General features: G+C 41.3%; 1 protein-coding gene across 1 annotated transcript; it reads left to right on the forward strand.

Moving 5' to 3' along the window:
- Window positions 1-296: 296 nt before the first annotated feature.
- C4H5orf47 (chromosome 4 C5orf47 homolog) lies at window positions 297-12084 on the forward strand. The gene is made up of 5 exons (XM_066277619.1): window positions 297-576; window positions 5561-5646; window positions 7407-7506; window positions 8916-8953; window positions 11689-12084. The coding sequence occupies exons 1-4, from the start codon at window positions 303-305 to the stop codon at window positions 8933-8935; spliced, it is 480 nt and encodes a 159-aa protein (XP_066133716.1). The 5' UTR covers window positions 297-302; the 3' UTR covers window positions 8936-8953; window positions 11689-12084.
- Window positions 12085-12987: the final 903 nt, after the last annotated feature.

The following is a 12987-nucleotide window of genomic DNA, read 5'->3' on the forward strand; positions in this document are numbered from 1 at the left end:
GTGGTCCAGCCCATCTGCTCCTCCTCTCACAGTGGTCCTCCCCTCACCTACTCCCCCCACACACACATAGTGGTCCAGCCCATCTGCTCCTCCTCTCACAGTGGTCCTCCCCTCAGCTACTCCCCCCATACACACACATAGTGGTCCAGCCCATTTGCTCCTCCCCTCACATTGGTCCTCCTCTCAGTTATTTCCCCCCTGCCCCCCCACATACACAGTGGCCCCGCCCAGTCCGCTCCTCCCCGCCCAGTGCCACGCCCCCCTCTTGGGCTCTCGGTGCTGTTCGCGGACCGAACGCTGCGATGGCGGCGGTCGGAGGGAAGCGGGAGCGGGCACGAGCGCGCTTGGTCTACGTGCCCCGCTTTGGTTCGCGCCAGCGTGGCGGCGTGTTGCTGCTGAGCGGCCGCCGGGCGGAGGGCCAGGCCGGCGGCAGCCAGGAGGAGCCGCGGGGAGCGGCAGCGGGGGCAGCGGGCAGTGGGGAGCTGCCCCCCGGGTTCGAGCCCGAGGTCCCTGCGGCCCCCTCAGCGGCGCGAGCCTCGAGCGCGCGGAGCGGCGGGCAGTCGGCGTCGGGTGCAGGTGGCGCGAAGGGGACCGGCGGGCGGGGACGGGGTCAGGCCCCTTTCACCCTCGTCGGCCGGACCCAGGGCGGTCAGCCGCCGTGAGCCCCGCAGCCTCGCTCAGCCCGGCCTGTCCCCGGCTTGTAGGCCACTCGGGCCGGTGGCGCAGGCCCTGCCCCCCTGCCAGTGTTCTGTCCTTCGCTGTAGGCGGGCCTCGCAAAGGGCGCTGAGGTGCACGTGCAAGTCATTTAAGACGAGCGGGAGATCAAAATCCGGGAGGACAGGTCCCTGGCCCGAGCCCCCCAGAGCGAGGGGCTTGCTTCTTGGGCTCCTAGTGGGAGTCCCTGACTTGACAGACTCCCTTAGGGAGAACCGACGTGTCTGAGGTGTGGAGTCACTTCCTTTCTAACCGGCCGCCTTTTCATCGGTTCCAGCTGCTTCTGTGTCTTCTTCCAGGAATGCTTCCTGTTCAAGGAATTCCCTCCTGTAGGCTCTGCCTGGGTCTCGTCCCATTTCCTCCTGAGTAGTTGAGCTTTTCTGCTGTTGTAAATGGGGGCTCCTCCTCCATGACGTCCCCTAAATGTTTATCGTTTGTGCTTATGACGCCTCTTGATCTTTAGAAAAGAATCAACTTCATTTAGGATTGACGTGCATACATTTTGAGGAGGTTTGACAAAGTGACACACATCCTAGTAACATGCAAAATACAGGGAGAAAAAGTCCTGCGTCTCTTTGGAGGGCTCACCCCTCCACCTGTGCTTTTCTTTTCTTTTTTAATAGCTTTGTTGAGATATAATTCACAAGCCATTTCAACTTACCCGTTTCCAGTGCGCACTGCGTTGGATTTTTACAGAATTGTGCAACCATCACCATAGTCAATTTTGGGACGTTGTCATTGTCACTCAGAGAAAGCCCTGGGCCCTTCAGCTCTCACTGTTCCGGCTCACTGCCCTCCCCTCCCCCATTCCTGAGCCCCCAGCCAGCACCACACTACTTTCTGTCTCCATAGATTTACCTGTTCTGGACATTTTGTATAAATCAACTCACATAAGATGTGACTTTTCTCGATTGGCTTCTTTCACTTAGCCTAGTGACTCTTTATGTTAACTTTAGTTTCTAGTACTTCACCAAATTCTCTTATTATTAGAGTTAGTTTTATTGTTGATACTTAGGAGTTTGCAGGTATACTATTATTTATAAACAGATATATATATATATATATATATTTTTTTTTTTTTTTTTTTTTTTTACGTGTGGTTATGCCTGCAATAGACCTGTTTTGCGTAGACTAATGCCTCGAGTACAAGACTGATGAACAGAGGTGGAGATTGTAGGCTTCCTTGCCTCGTTTTGTATCTTAGGGGTAATGCCTCCAGTATTAGCCATTAAATAAGGTCCTGGCTTTCAGACTAAGGCATCTATATTTAATATATTACAAAGCATTCCCAAATTTTTATTTTCTTCAGAGTTTTTTTATCATGAGTGAGTGCTGAATTTAGTCAGAGGTTTTGTCAGATCTATGGAGAGAAACATTTTTTCTTTAGATTTATTAACAAGGCATATGACATAAGTGGGTTTCCTAATATTGAACCAACCTTGCATTTATAAAATGAATCCTACTTGGTTATGATGTATTCTTTCATGAAGCAATGTTGGGCTCTGCTAACAATTTTTTTTAAAAATTGTATTTATTGATTTGACAGAGGGTGGGGGAGCACTAGAAGTATCAATTCATAGTTGCTTCACTTGAGCTGTTCATTGATTGCTTGTCGTATGTACCTTGATTGGACAAGCCCAGGGCTTTGAACTGGCAACCTCAACGTTCCAGGCCGAGGATTCACCCACTGCACCACCACAAGCCAGGCTCTGCCAACAATTTGATTAGAATTTTTGCATTGATATTTGTGAGAGACAGTGAGTTGTAGTTTTTCTTTCTTTGTATTTCTTTATCTGGCTTAGGCATCAGAGTTATACTTCATAAAATGTGTTAGAAACTTTTCATTCCTCCGGACTACCTTATAGAACATGGGGACTATCTGGAGTTTGAAGGTTTGGTAGAATTCTTCTGGGAAACCGTCTGGGTCTAGTATTTTTGTAGGATCATTGTGCCGTCACTTTGCATCTCCTATGAAAATTGGCCTCTTTTTAAATTTTCTAACTCTCATGGGTCAAGTCTGGTAATCTGTGTTTTCCTAGGAAGTGATCTGTTTCATCTAGGTTTCCAACTTTATTTGCATAAAAGTCTGCAAAGTAGTGTCTTAAGATCATTGAAAGTTTTTTGTATTTTCTGGATTATTTCCCCTTTGTCATTTTTTTAAAGTGTGCTTTCTACCTTTTTCTTGATCAATTTTGTCTATGTTTTTGTTTTAATAAACTAAGATTTTGAAATATTGAGACATTTCTTTCTCATTAACAAAGATAAACAATAAAGCTAAAATTATTACTTCCTTAAATGTTCTCACTTTTAGTTTACTTTTTACTTTTTTGAACAGAACATTCATTTATTTTTATTCTTCCTTTTTATTGGTAAAAGATTTTAATGCAATGATGTTTCTTCTAATCACTACCTTAAATGTATTAGATTCTAATATGTAGTGTTTTTATTGTCACTTTTTAAAAATTCTGTAATTTCAGTTTGTATTACTCTGACTCTGGAGTTGCTTAATAGATTTACTTTTTCTTTAAATTTCCAGGACTTTTCTGTTTTTGTTTTTGTTGGCAAACTCTTGTTTTATTGCATTGTTATCAGAGTGTTGTTTGTAACATTTTGACTTTATGCATGTTATGGATATTTCCTTTGGGACCTAATTTACGATCCGTCTTTTTTTGCTTTTTCTCCCTCAGAAGCCATGCAATTGAAAGACTATTTCTTTAAATCATGTTTGGTCCTTTAAACTGACTTGGTCCCATTAAATTGCATACTTGGTACTTTATGTGATGTCTAACCCTTTCAATCCCTTCTCTGTCGTCTGCGCTCTGATGTGCCCAGTTATGTTTTAGTATCTTCAAATTTAGTGTGGATTTAGTCATTCTTTTGGTCGCTTCAATGCTCCTGCAGTCATCTTTCTAGTGTCCCTCCTTTCTCTTCCCTGCCTCGGAGACTGTCACTTTATAGTCACTAAATATTTTTGAATGGTCAAGTGAAACTGTCAGAGAGAGGTACACTTCTGGAAGGTAAACTCGTAAGTTGTTTGTAAGATATAGTGGAATTTAGAAGTGCAGGGACAGGCAAATCAGGCAACTCTTCTAACATCTCTAACAAGGCTAATAAATCAGGCTGGCTCCTCTTCTTGCAGAACTTGGGAGATACACTCATAATTTATATGTAATAGAGGATGATGAGTGATGTTATGGAGGTACAAGTAAATGCTTTGGAAGTGGCGAATAATTTGGGAAAGAGGAAATCAGGGAGGGCTTCGTGGTGGTGGATGCTCCATGAGATTTACACATGCTGCTGAGACAGGAGGGAATCAGAGGTGGGGGAAATGTGTGAACAAAGCCCTGAGTGTAGAACAGGGATAGCCAATGATTAGGAAGAACTAGAGGTACATTTTCACTGGGTCTGAGTGTGTAGAAAGTGAGAGCTAGAAACAGATTTGAAACATATCTGATCAGAGTCTTTATACAGGAGCAGCCTCAGGTACACAAAGTAAGTGGAAGAAATAATTTTGTATTCTCTTCTTTTTCACATTCTCTGTATTACTCCTTGACATATTTTGGATCCTCATCTAATTACAGATAGACTCGATAACTCCAATCCTGAGCTCGAGGAGTATATGTCCAGGTTAGGTAGGACTTACAAACAGAAAACATTTGGGAATGATGCAAATATAATATTCCAAGCTTCACAGGCATTTGGTTAGAAGGATAAATATGTGTCTATGAAGAGCAGAGCTTCCCGACTTGAGTTATTTCCTTAAACCATATACTCATCTCATCCATATTGTCACTTACTTTTTATATTTATTTTGAATAAGTGCATTTCTCCTTCTCGACTAAATTTCTTTTTAGAACACTTTATATCATTACCTTGTGGAAAATATGTACCATTTGCCATAAATAGAAGTTAATTAAAAACAATCTAATAAAGGCAGAACAATATTAAGTTATAGCCCGGTAGGTTGTCAGCGGAAGGTTATGATTTTGTCTTTGGACACACAGCCCTTAGGTTTTCCTCCAGCAGTTAATATTTGGGAAGGCAGCATGGTGCAGTGAGTTGAGTCAGGAAGTTTATTCACTCTGATGAGCTTTTATTAGGCTCTCCTGTGTGTCTGGTAGTGTGGACAGAAGGATGAGTCAGGCAGACAAGGCCACTGTCCTCTAGGTCACAGCCAAGCTGAGGAGTCACAGTGTAAACACACGGTGTAAAAGCCTGCTGCGTGCTCTGAATAAAGTGTTCCCGGAACCAGTGCTGTGTGCGGGACTGTGCGTGTTTGAAGGAAGGCTTTCAAGAGGAGGTGACATGTGAGCCAAGTCTTAAAGAGCAGATAGAAATTTGCCTGGTGTGCGTGTGTGTGCGTGTGCGTGTGCGTGTGCACGCACATGCATGCATACGCAGTGTTCTAGCCAGATAGAACAGCAAGCGCAACAAGGCTGAGAGGGGTAAGAAGAAGACATGCTGAGGGACCGCAGGTGTTTCGTGTAGTCGGAAGCATAGCACCTGAAGTTGTAAAAGAAAAGTGCTCGTAGAAGCACACGGGGCAGGGTGGGTTCTGGTGTTTGTTATGTTGCTGACCTTTTAGGGCTCACCTTTCAAATCAGACATTTCCTACGCACTTCTAAAGTTATCTCTAGTTTTCTTCTCCCACCCACCCCCACCATTATATTAGCTAATTGGTAAACAGGTATTACCTAGTGATCAGAAATATACCAATAATTGTAAAAAAAAAAAACACCAAAGAGAGCTCAAGAAACCTTTATCATTGTCTCTGTTCTCAGAATAGTGACTCCTTTAAAATATGTGCTGACCTTGATATTTCACCTTTCTTTTTTAAAAAAATTAGGTTTAACCCAGAAGACTTTAGCCAAAACGTTTGATTTTCCAATACCTTTCAATGAAGCTTCCAAAATAATGAAGAAAAAGAAAAAGGTATATTATAGAAAAGGAGAATGAACTGTATTTGAATTTTAGATTAACGTCACTAAATACAAATGTGTGGGCCCTCGCCGGTTGGCTCAGTGGTAGAGCGTCGGCCTGGCACATGGATGTCCCGGGTCTAATTCCCAGGCAGAGCACACAGGAGAAGTAGCCATTTGCTTCTCTACTTCTCCCCCTCCCCCTTCCCTCTCTTTCTTCTCCTCGCCCTCTACCCTGTAGCCATGGCTCGATTGGTTCTAGTGAATTGGGCAGGGAGCTGATGCTCCAGCACCTCAGGCACTAAAAATAGTTCAGTTGTGAGCATGGCCCAACATGGGCAGAGCATTGACCCCAGAAAGGGGTTGCCAGGTGGGTCCCAGTCAGGGCACATGTGGGAATCTGTTTCTCTATCTCCCCTCCTCTCACTTGGAAAAGGAGGAAAAAATGTATGAAGATACTCAGGTCAGTAAAACTAGTTTCATCTTTTGAAAAGTTTAATTTACTGAAGTGAGAAAAATTAACTTAGCAGAAATGGAGCTTGGTTTGGAAATGTGTATTAACCATAAAATAGTCCTTGCAGTGTTTGAAGTTATCAAACACATTTTAATCAAAATGTAACCCACTGGGAGATTTTCCACAGCATGAAAATGTATGTTCCATAGACTATAACAAACTCTGATAGATAATGTCACGGAAGAAGAAAATCATGAATTTCCCAGAAAAGAATGATCTATGTATTGGTATCATACTGCTCTTTTAAAACCATGGGGTGTACATTGAGTCTCGAGCAGGAAAACTGACAAGGACAAACCTTGATCGCTGAACCTCTTTTACTTCTGGTCCAACACTAGTTGCTCTACTAATCTTTGATTTCCACCATATATTTTACACTTCAGTTTAAAGAAATCGTTAGTTGATAATGACACACAAAATTATATTTTTCTGAGCTTACCGTTTGAGTTATAATTCACATATAGTACAAACTAGCATTCAAGGTGACTAGCCCTCACAGCGAATATATTTTGAGTGAGCACCTAATCGTCCCGCTAAGAATTATTTCTCCCAAGAAGAACCCATCCCTCTTGTGTGAGGTGCAAAGAGCAGTAGCCAATATTAACTTTTAACTCTTGCATACCAGACATGGGGAAGTGCTTTACAAATATTTTTCATTCATTCTACTAATGCGGTGTATGAAGTTATTCCTAGCGGGGATTAAAACATGTGCCCAATGTCAAGCCACCGGCGAGTGGTGAAGCCAGAATTTGAGCCAAGGTCTGTGTGTTTGCCTCCCGTGTCCTCATTTTTTCTATTCTAGTGCACTCATGCTCTCGGGTTAATTTGCTTTGGTATGTCCTAGCAGAAATGTGTAATTCTTATCTAGACTAAAATACATGAAAAATAAAATTATTGCCCAGTGGCTTAGGCATAAGAGTAGAAATTCATTGTTTTTATTATTTTTCAAAACAAAACCAACTGTGTTGGAACCATTTAGGTACTAGCGTTTTATAGACATGGCCTTGAAAAGGGCAGCTCATCCCAGACAGTTAATTTAAACACTGCAGAGAAGAAATGCTGGGAGGTTGGAAAAAGAAGTCAGAATTCAGTGATCAGGGGAAAACCATGTAAGTTTTAGGCCTCTGAAATGCTCAGACTGCTTTATAACAATGATATCAATTGATGGCCACACAGGTGAGCGGCTCCCATGTGCTTCCAATCGAAAGGGATTCTTGCTTTTCTGCTCATTATTTCCTAACTGTGCTTATCTTTTTAAGGTTTCAGCGTGGAAAAAAGTACACAAAGTCATTTCTAGAATGCTCGAAGAAAATGAAAAATACAGACTCAGACTGAAATGCCAACAATTATCCAGTGAAAGTAAGTTATAATTTTTATTGCACTTAAGGACTGGCTTCTATAACTGTTTAGCTACTCTTGGATGACATTAGAACAGCAGTGTTCCCAAGTGTCACATGCAATGTGCAGAACTATAGAAACGAGGGCGCCACAGAGCCGCTGAGCATCATAACTAAGAGTAGAGCGTGGGCTGCAGCAGCGAGGGAGGGTAGGCAGCAGGGGTCTGCGTCGGCCGAGGACCGCAGAGGGAGCACGTTCACTGGGGCTCCCTGAGCGACGGGAACACGCTTATCTGTTAAATCTGGACTGTAATGCCAGCCTTTTAATACAGATGACCAAGCTCATTCATATTGATGAAGAAAAACATTTTAACGGGAATATAAAATTACATATCACTTTAGGTAGTCACGCCGATGCTGCTATCTAATTTAATGCATTTAACAAAGTCTGCCCTTGCGTTGTGGCCTTGATGTCCTTACTTCATTCCTGGAAAACATCTCACAAATTAAACCATGTTCCTGACTGCATCAATATTGAGTTTACATTGTGGCCAGAGCAGCAGGAGATGTGATCTGGTATATTTATTAAAGTAATTGGAGGATCTGGATGCTCAAGCAAATCTCTGTAACCAGTAATGCCACATGAATTGGTAAATCGTAATTGTTGTTTTCTTTCTTTCACCTGCATGTCCTAATACACGTGTTATCATGCTGAGTACTTCTGTCGGTTCTTAGTACAGTCACTTGATGGCAACTTCTACTTTGACAGGAAACCTGGAGAAATTATTTTGTGAAGAATATTTTTAAGCAATAATTAGAACAAAATGCTGTTTTGTAATCAATGTAACACTGGAAATTCATTACTGTTCATGTAATATCACATCAGTAATAGAAACTGTTTGCAATAATAGCATATAAGCCAACATTCAGATTAGTGACACTCTATTTTACTTTTCTTATCCAGTTAAGGAGGAGGAAAGGTGATTAGGAAGAAAAAGTAGCCAGTGGTTTGTCATGTGCAAAGGATGTTTGAACAAGCAGAACAGTGTGCAGAAAGTCTTGACCTCGTTCTGAGTGTCCCTCCAGATCCAGTTCCTTAAATACACGCACTGGACTATGTCTCATCACTCTGGCCACAACCTTGGGCTTGTCGGGCTCTCTTGTGTCCCAGCAAGCGGCTTTCTATTAACCATCGAACAAACTTGTAAGGGTGTTTCACAACTTAATATGCTGTGTTTTTCAGAAATAACCTCTTATAAACAAAAGTTATCCTTGTAATTCCTTATTTTTATTACAATTTTAAATCAGATCACAAAAGCTAATGATCATGCTTTTTAAATGTATTATTTATTCCCTTATATGTTTTTATTAATGGAAAAACCATTCTGAGAGGCCAACTTTAATCTTCCTTATATATTATATTATTTCTAGGTTCAGATTATACAAGATGAATCTTTTTATCATCTTTGGTAAGAATCTGTTTTGATAACAATTATAAAGTATAGACTTTTTAAAAATGTTCCCTTTATATTCTACTTTTCCCCACCTTTCGTGTATATACATTGCTAATTCTAGCCAGTGTTCTTTCTTAAACCCGGTGTTTGGCACATGGTGGGCACTCATTACAGATTGTTGAAGTTGAATAAACTTGATTGGGCCCCATCTTTGCAATGATATTGAAACTACTCTCAATGACCCGTGGTTTTTTTTTTCCTGATCATGTATCTGCTTAGTTTTCTTTTCTCTATGAACACGCTGTCACATTTAATAGTGTCTTACTAGCCCTCCTTCAAACTTTTCTTCTCTCTCCATACTCTGGAGGCTGTGTTGTGGTTCTCTTTCTGTCTCTCCTTCTGTCTTTCTGTCCCTTTTGCTGCCGTCTAATAACAAATGCTGTCCTCAGAGTGATTGTTGGACTCCTTCCCTCTTTACATATTTATCCTGAGATAACTCACCTATCATTACAGCTTCTATTTCTCTTTCTGGGCGTATGACCCTTAAATCTCTATTCTCCCCGACCTCTGGTCATGTACTTCTGAATTTCGAGAGGCTATTCTACAGTTACTTTTAAATTTCATCTGTTTAAAACTAAGCATATTGTCACTCTTTGTTTCTTTTGAACTGTGCCCTGGTTTACTAATCATCTGGGCTCATTAAATTCTTAGGGAGGGATTACAGCCAGTTTGGTGGGGTTTGGAAAGTAATAGAAAAGGTAAGTAAGATGGGCCCTGGAAAAGAGAAAATAGACTTTTATAAGTGGGATGTGGGGGAGAGGAGTGGATTTTAGACATGGACAGAAGCAAGTGAGAGCATGTCCTCCATGCTCAGGAGGGCGGCTGGATTAAAGCTGTTGAATGCGGCCACAGTGAGGAAGGGTACGCGTTGTCCTAACCTTTATTCTAGATGATTTCAAGTGTACGGAAAAGTTGCTAATATAATACAAAGAACTCCAGAATAACCTTTACATTGCTTGACCTATTTTTAACATCTTGCCACATTTTCTTTATTATTTTCACACTTTCTTCCCCTGTCTGCGTATGTGGATAAAGCATTGCCCCTTAATACTTCAGCGCGTATATCCTAAGAACAAGGGCATCTTTATATAACCACACTATCGCTATCAAGTTCAGGAAAGTTACCACTCATCTAAAACTCTTGTATAATCTGTTGTCTACATTCTAGTTTTTTTTCACTTGTCCCCAAAATATCTTTAATGGTTTCTACCCCCCCCCCATTTTTTTTTGGTACCAGGCATCGTCCAGAATCATGTACTGTGTTTAGTGTCCTGTCTTCCAGTTTTCTTTAATCTGTGACAGCCTTTCTTTGTCTTTTATGATACACTTTTGAAGAGTACGGACCAATTATTTTTTAGACTTTTCCCTCTGTACTTGCTAATACCTTCTTATAATTTGATTCATATTTTGTAATTTTGGCTGAAAACATCATGTAAGCTTCCTTCTTAGAGTATCACATTTGGAGTTGCGTGATCTTCATTTATTCCTTATTGATGAGGATAACTTTCATCTACTGGTTAAGTTGCTGTCCATTTCCCCACTACATATGGTTACTATTTTTCTTTCTGTGATTAGAAAGTGTTTTATGGAAAGATAGAGACTGTGCACATATCTTGTACGTCATCGGGTGGTACATTTCAAAGCAGTAGATTGATCAGATCCATTGCATGTTAGAAATAATCTGATGTCATTTTGTGGAAATGTCTGGAATAGCCTCAAGACAGGAAGTGAAAGACACCTGGCACTGTGATCGTGGTCCACATACAAAGTGAAGCGCCCTTAACTGTACAGTACTGAAATAAGAGTGCCTACGGGGTGGAGAGGAGATGGATGGTCAAGAGGGAGGGTGAGAAGGATACTACTGGTCTTGAGAATGAGTAGATAAAAAATAGGAAAGTCAAGAGAGAGCACTGGTTTGTGAAGCTGCTGAGTTCTATTGGGCGTGCTGAATTGTAGGCGATGGTGAGGTGCTCCAGTGAAATTCCCAGCAAGCACTTGGAGTGTCGTGTTGGACATCGTGTGATAGCGACACTCCACGCAGGGCCTATGTAGGCCTAGCAGGAGGTGCAAACCTCAGTGTGCGGATGGAGGGGAGGGGAGGGCCGAGAACAGAACGCCGGGCAAAGGAGGGATTCTCAGTCTCCAAGAGGGCGTCGAGGGGCTAGGTCAGGAGGGATGGGGGGTTGTGGGGCTGGGGGGGATTCAAATGAGCGTGAAGGAGATCGAGGAATGGGCAGTTCAGAGGAGGGCAGTTACCTCGTTCAGTGAGGGTGTAGGGTATGGAAAATAGGAGTATAGAAATATGGCAGCTAGGGACATTTTAAGAGTTTCAGCACCTAGAAGTAAAGCAGAGTTCCCAAGCGATGACTGACCAAGCAGTGACCTTGTGAGTGACCGAAGTGGCTTGGGGATAAATGCCTGAGCTACAGTGGTTTTGTGCCCTTTCCTGCAAATGGGGCTGTTGAAGTCACCAGTGTTACTGGTGGGCGTTGGGGTGGGGAAGAAAGATGTGAATTAACACCAAGTCCATCGGAAGCTTTTTATGGTCAACTAGAGAACGTAAAAATGATCAGAACAGGAAATAGAGGAAGTATCTGTTTCTCTACAGTCTTGCAAATGTTACAGATTTTTCAGTGACTAATTATGACGTTTTGTATTAACAAGATTTAATTTTGTTATTTTTTATTTAGGATCTGTTTACCAAGAAGATTATGAAGAGTTGAAAGATAGAACTTTAAATTGAATCATAATTATTTGTTAATTTTGGTGGGTTTTTTTTCATTGGATTGGGGACTTACATATTGAATAGAAAACTACCTTTTTAATAATAGTATTTCTTCGCAAGTTAACATTATTCATTGAATGTTGCTATCATACACACACAAGTATTATTCTCAGAATGAATACTTATCCACATTCTTTTAAGTTAAACTTATACATGAAATTTAAATTAGCATATTAATACACTTGCTTACATTTAAAATTGCCAACTTTACCTTTTATTAATGAGGCTGCAACTGTGGTTTTATTCATTCCTTCATTTGGATGTAATTTTTAAATGAAACTTGTATTAAATTATATTTGACTTCCTCACATTTTCTGAATTTCTCAATTATTTTATGATAAAACCCTACAATTTACACAGCAAAGTTTATTTTGGGTGTTCAAACAAATGGTTACTTAAGCCATCTTTTCATCCTAAGGAAAGGTAGTAAATTTATGCAAATTCTATATTATAATATGGAATATTTTAGGAAATTTTCTGTGCAAAGATTAAAGATTCTTTTCCTTTCCAGGCCTCTAATCCAATGGTCCCCAACCCCCGGGCCGTGGACCGGTACCGGTCCGTGGGCCATTTGGTACCGGTCCGCAGAGAAAGAATAAATAACTTACATTATTTCCATTTTATTTATTTATATTTAAATTTGAACGATATTTTATTTTTTAAAAATGACCAGATTCCCTCTGTTACATCCGTCTAAGACTCACTCTTGACGCTTGTCTCATAAGTTCGACAATTATATTTAAACATACCACAGTTTTTACACCGGTTGCATAATTTTATTTCGTGCGTTTATCCGTCCCACCCTAAAAGCTGGTCCGTGAAAATATTCTCTAACATTAAACCGGTCTTTGGCCCAAAAATGGTTGGGGACCACTGCTCTAATTAATAGATACTTTACTGTAAAGACAATGAAATGAGAGGTTTAGAACTCTGAAAATAATTCAAAGTGTTTTTTAGTGAAGTCCTTTTATTTTCTACTCAGCACTAAGTAATAGCCACCTGTTACCTGCACCAGCTTTCCTGCTTCTTGGCGACGCAGGCTCTCTCCCTGACATGTGCCAGAGTCCTAGGTGGAACTGAGACACTCGGAGGGCAAGACGAAAAGAGGGTTGCCTGTGAGCGTGCCCCACGTGCACTTTTTGCTTCTTCCCCTTGGGGTGAAAGGCCCTCTGTCTCTCCAGGGTGGTGACAGTGTCGACAGCCA

The sequence above is a fragment of the Saccopteryx bilineata genome, chromosome 4, assembly GCF_036850765.1.
Source record: "Saccopteryx bilineata isolate mSacBil1 chromosome 4, mSacBil1_pri_phased_curated, whole genome shotgun sequence".
NCBI classification, from domain to species: Eukaryota; Metazoa; Chordata; class Mammalia; order Chiroptera; family Emballonuridae; genus Saccopteryx; species Saccopteryx bilineata.

Excerpts from the sequence above, each read along its gene's own strand:
- C4H5orf47 (XM_066277619.1), top strand. The coding sequence starts at position 303 with ATGGCGGCGGTCGGAGGGAAGCGGGAGCGGGCACGAGCGCGCTTGGTC. Across the intron at positions 577-5,560 it reads GCAGTCGGCGTCGGGTGCAG|GTTTAACCCAGAAGACTTTA; the intron begins GTGGCGCGAAGG and ends TAAAAAAATTAG. Across the intron at positions 7,507-8,915 it reads CCAACAATTATCCAGTGAAA|GTTCAGATTATACAAGATGA; the intron begins GTAAGTTATAAT and ends TATTATTTCTAG.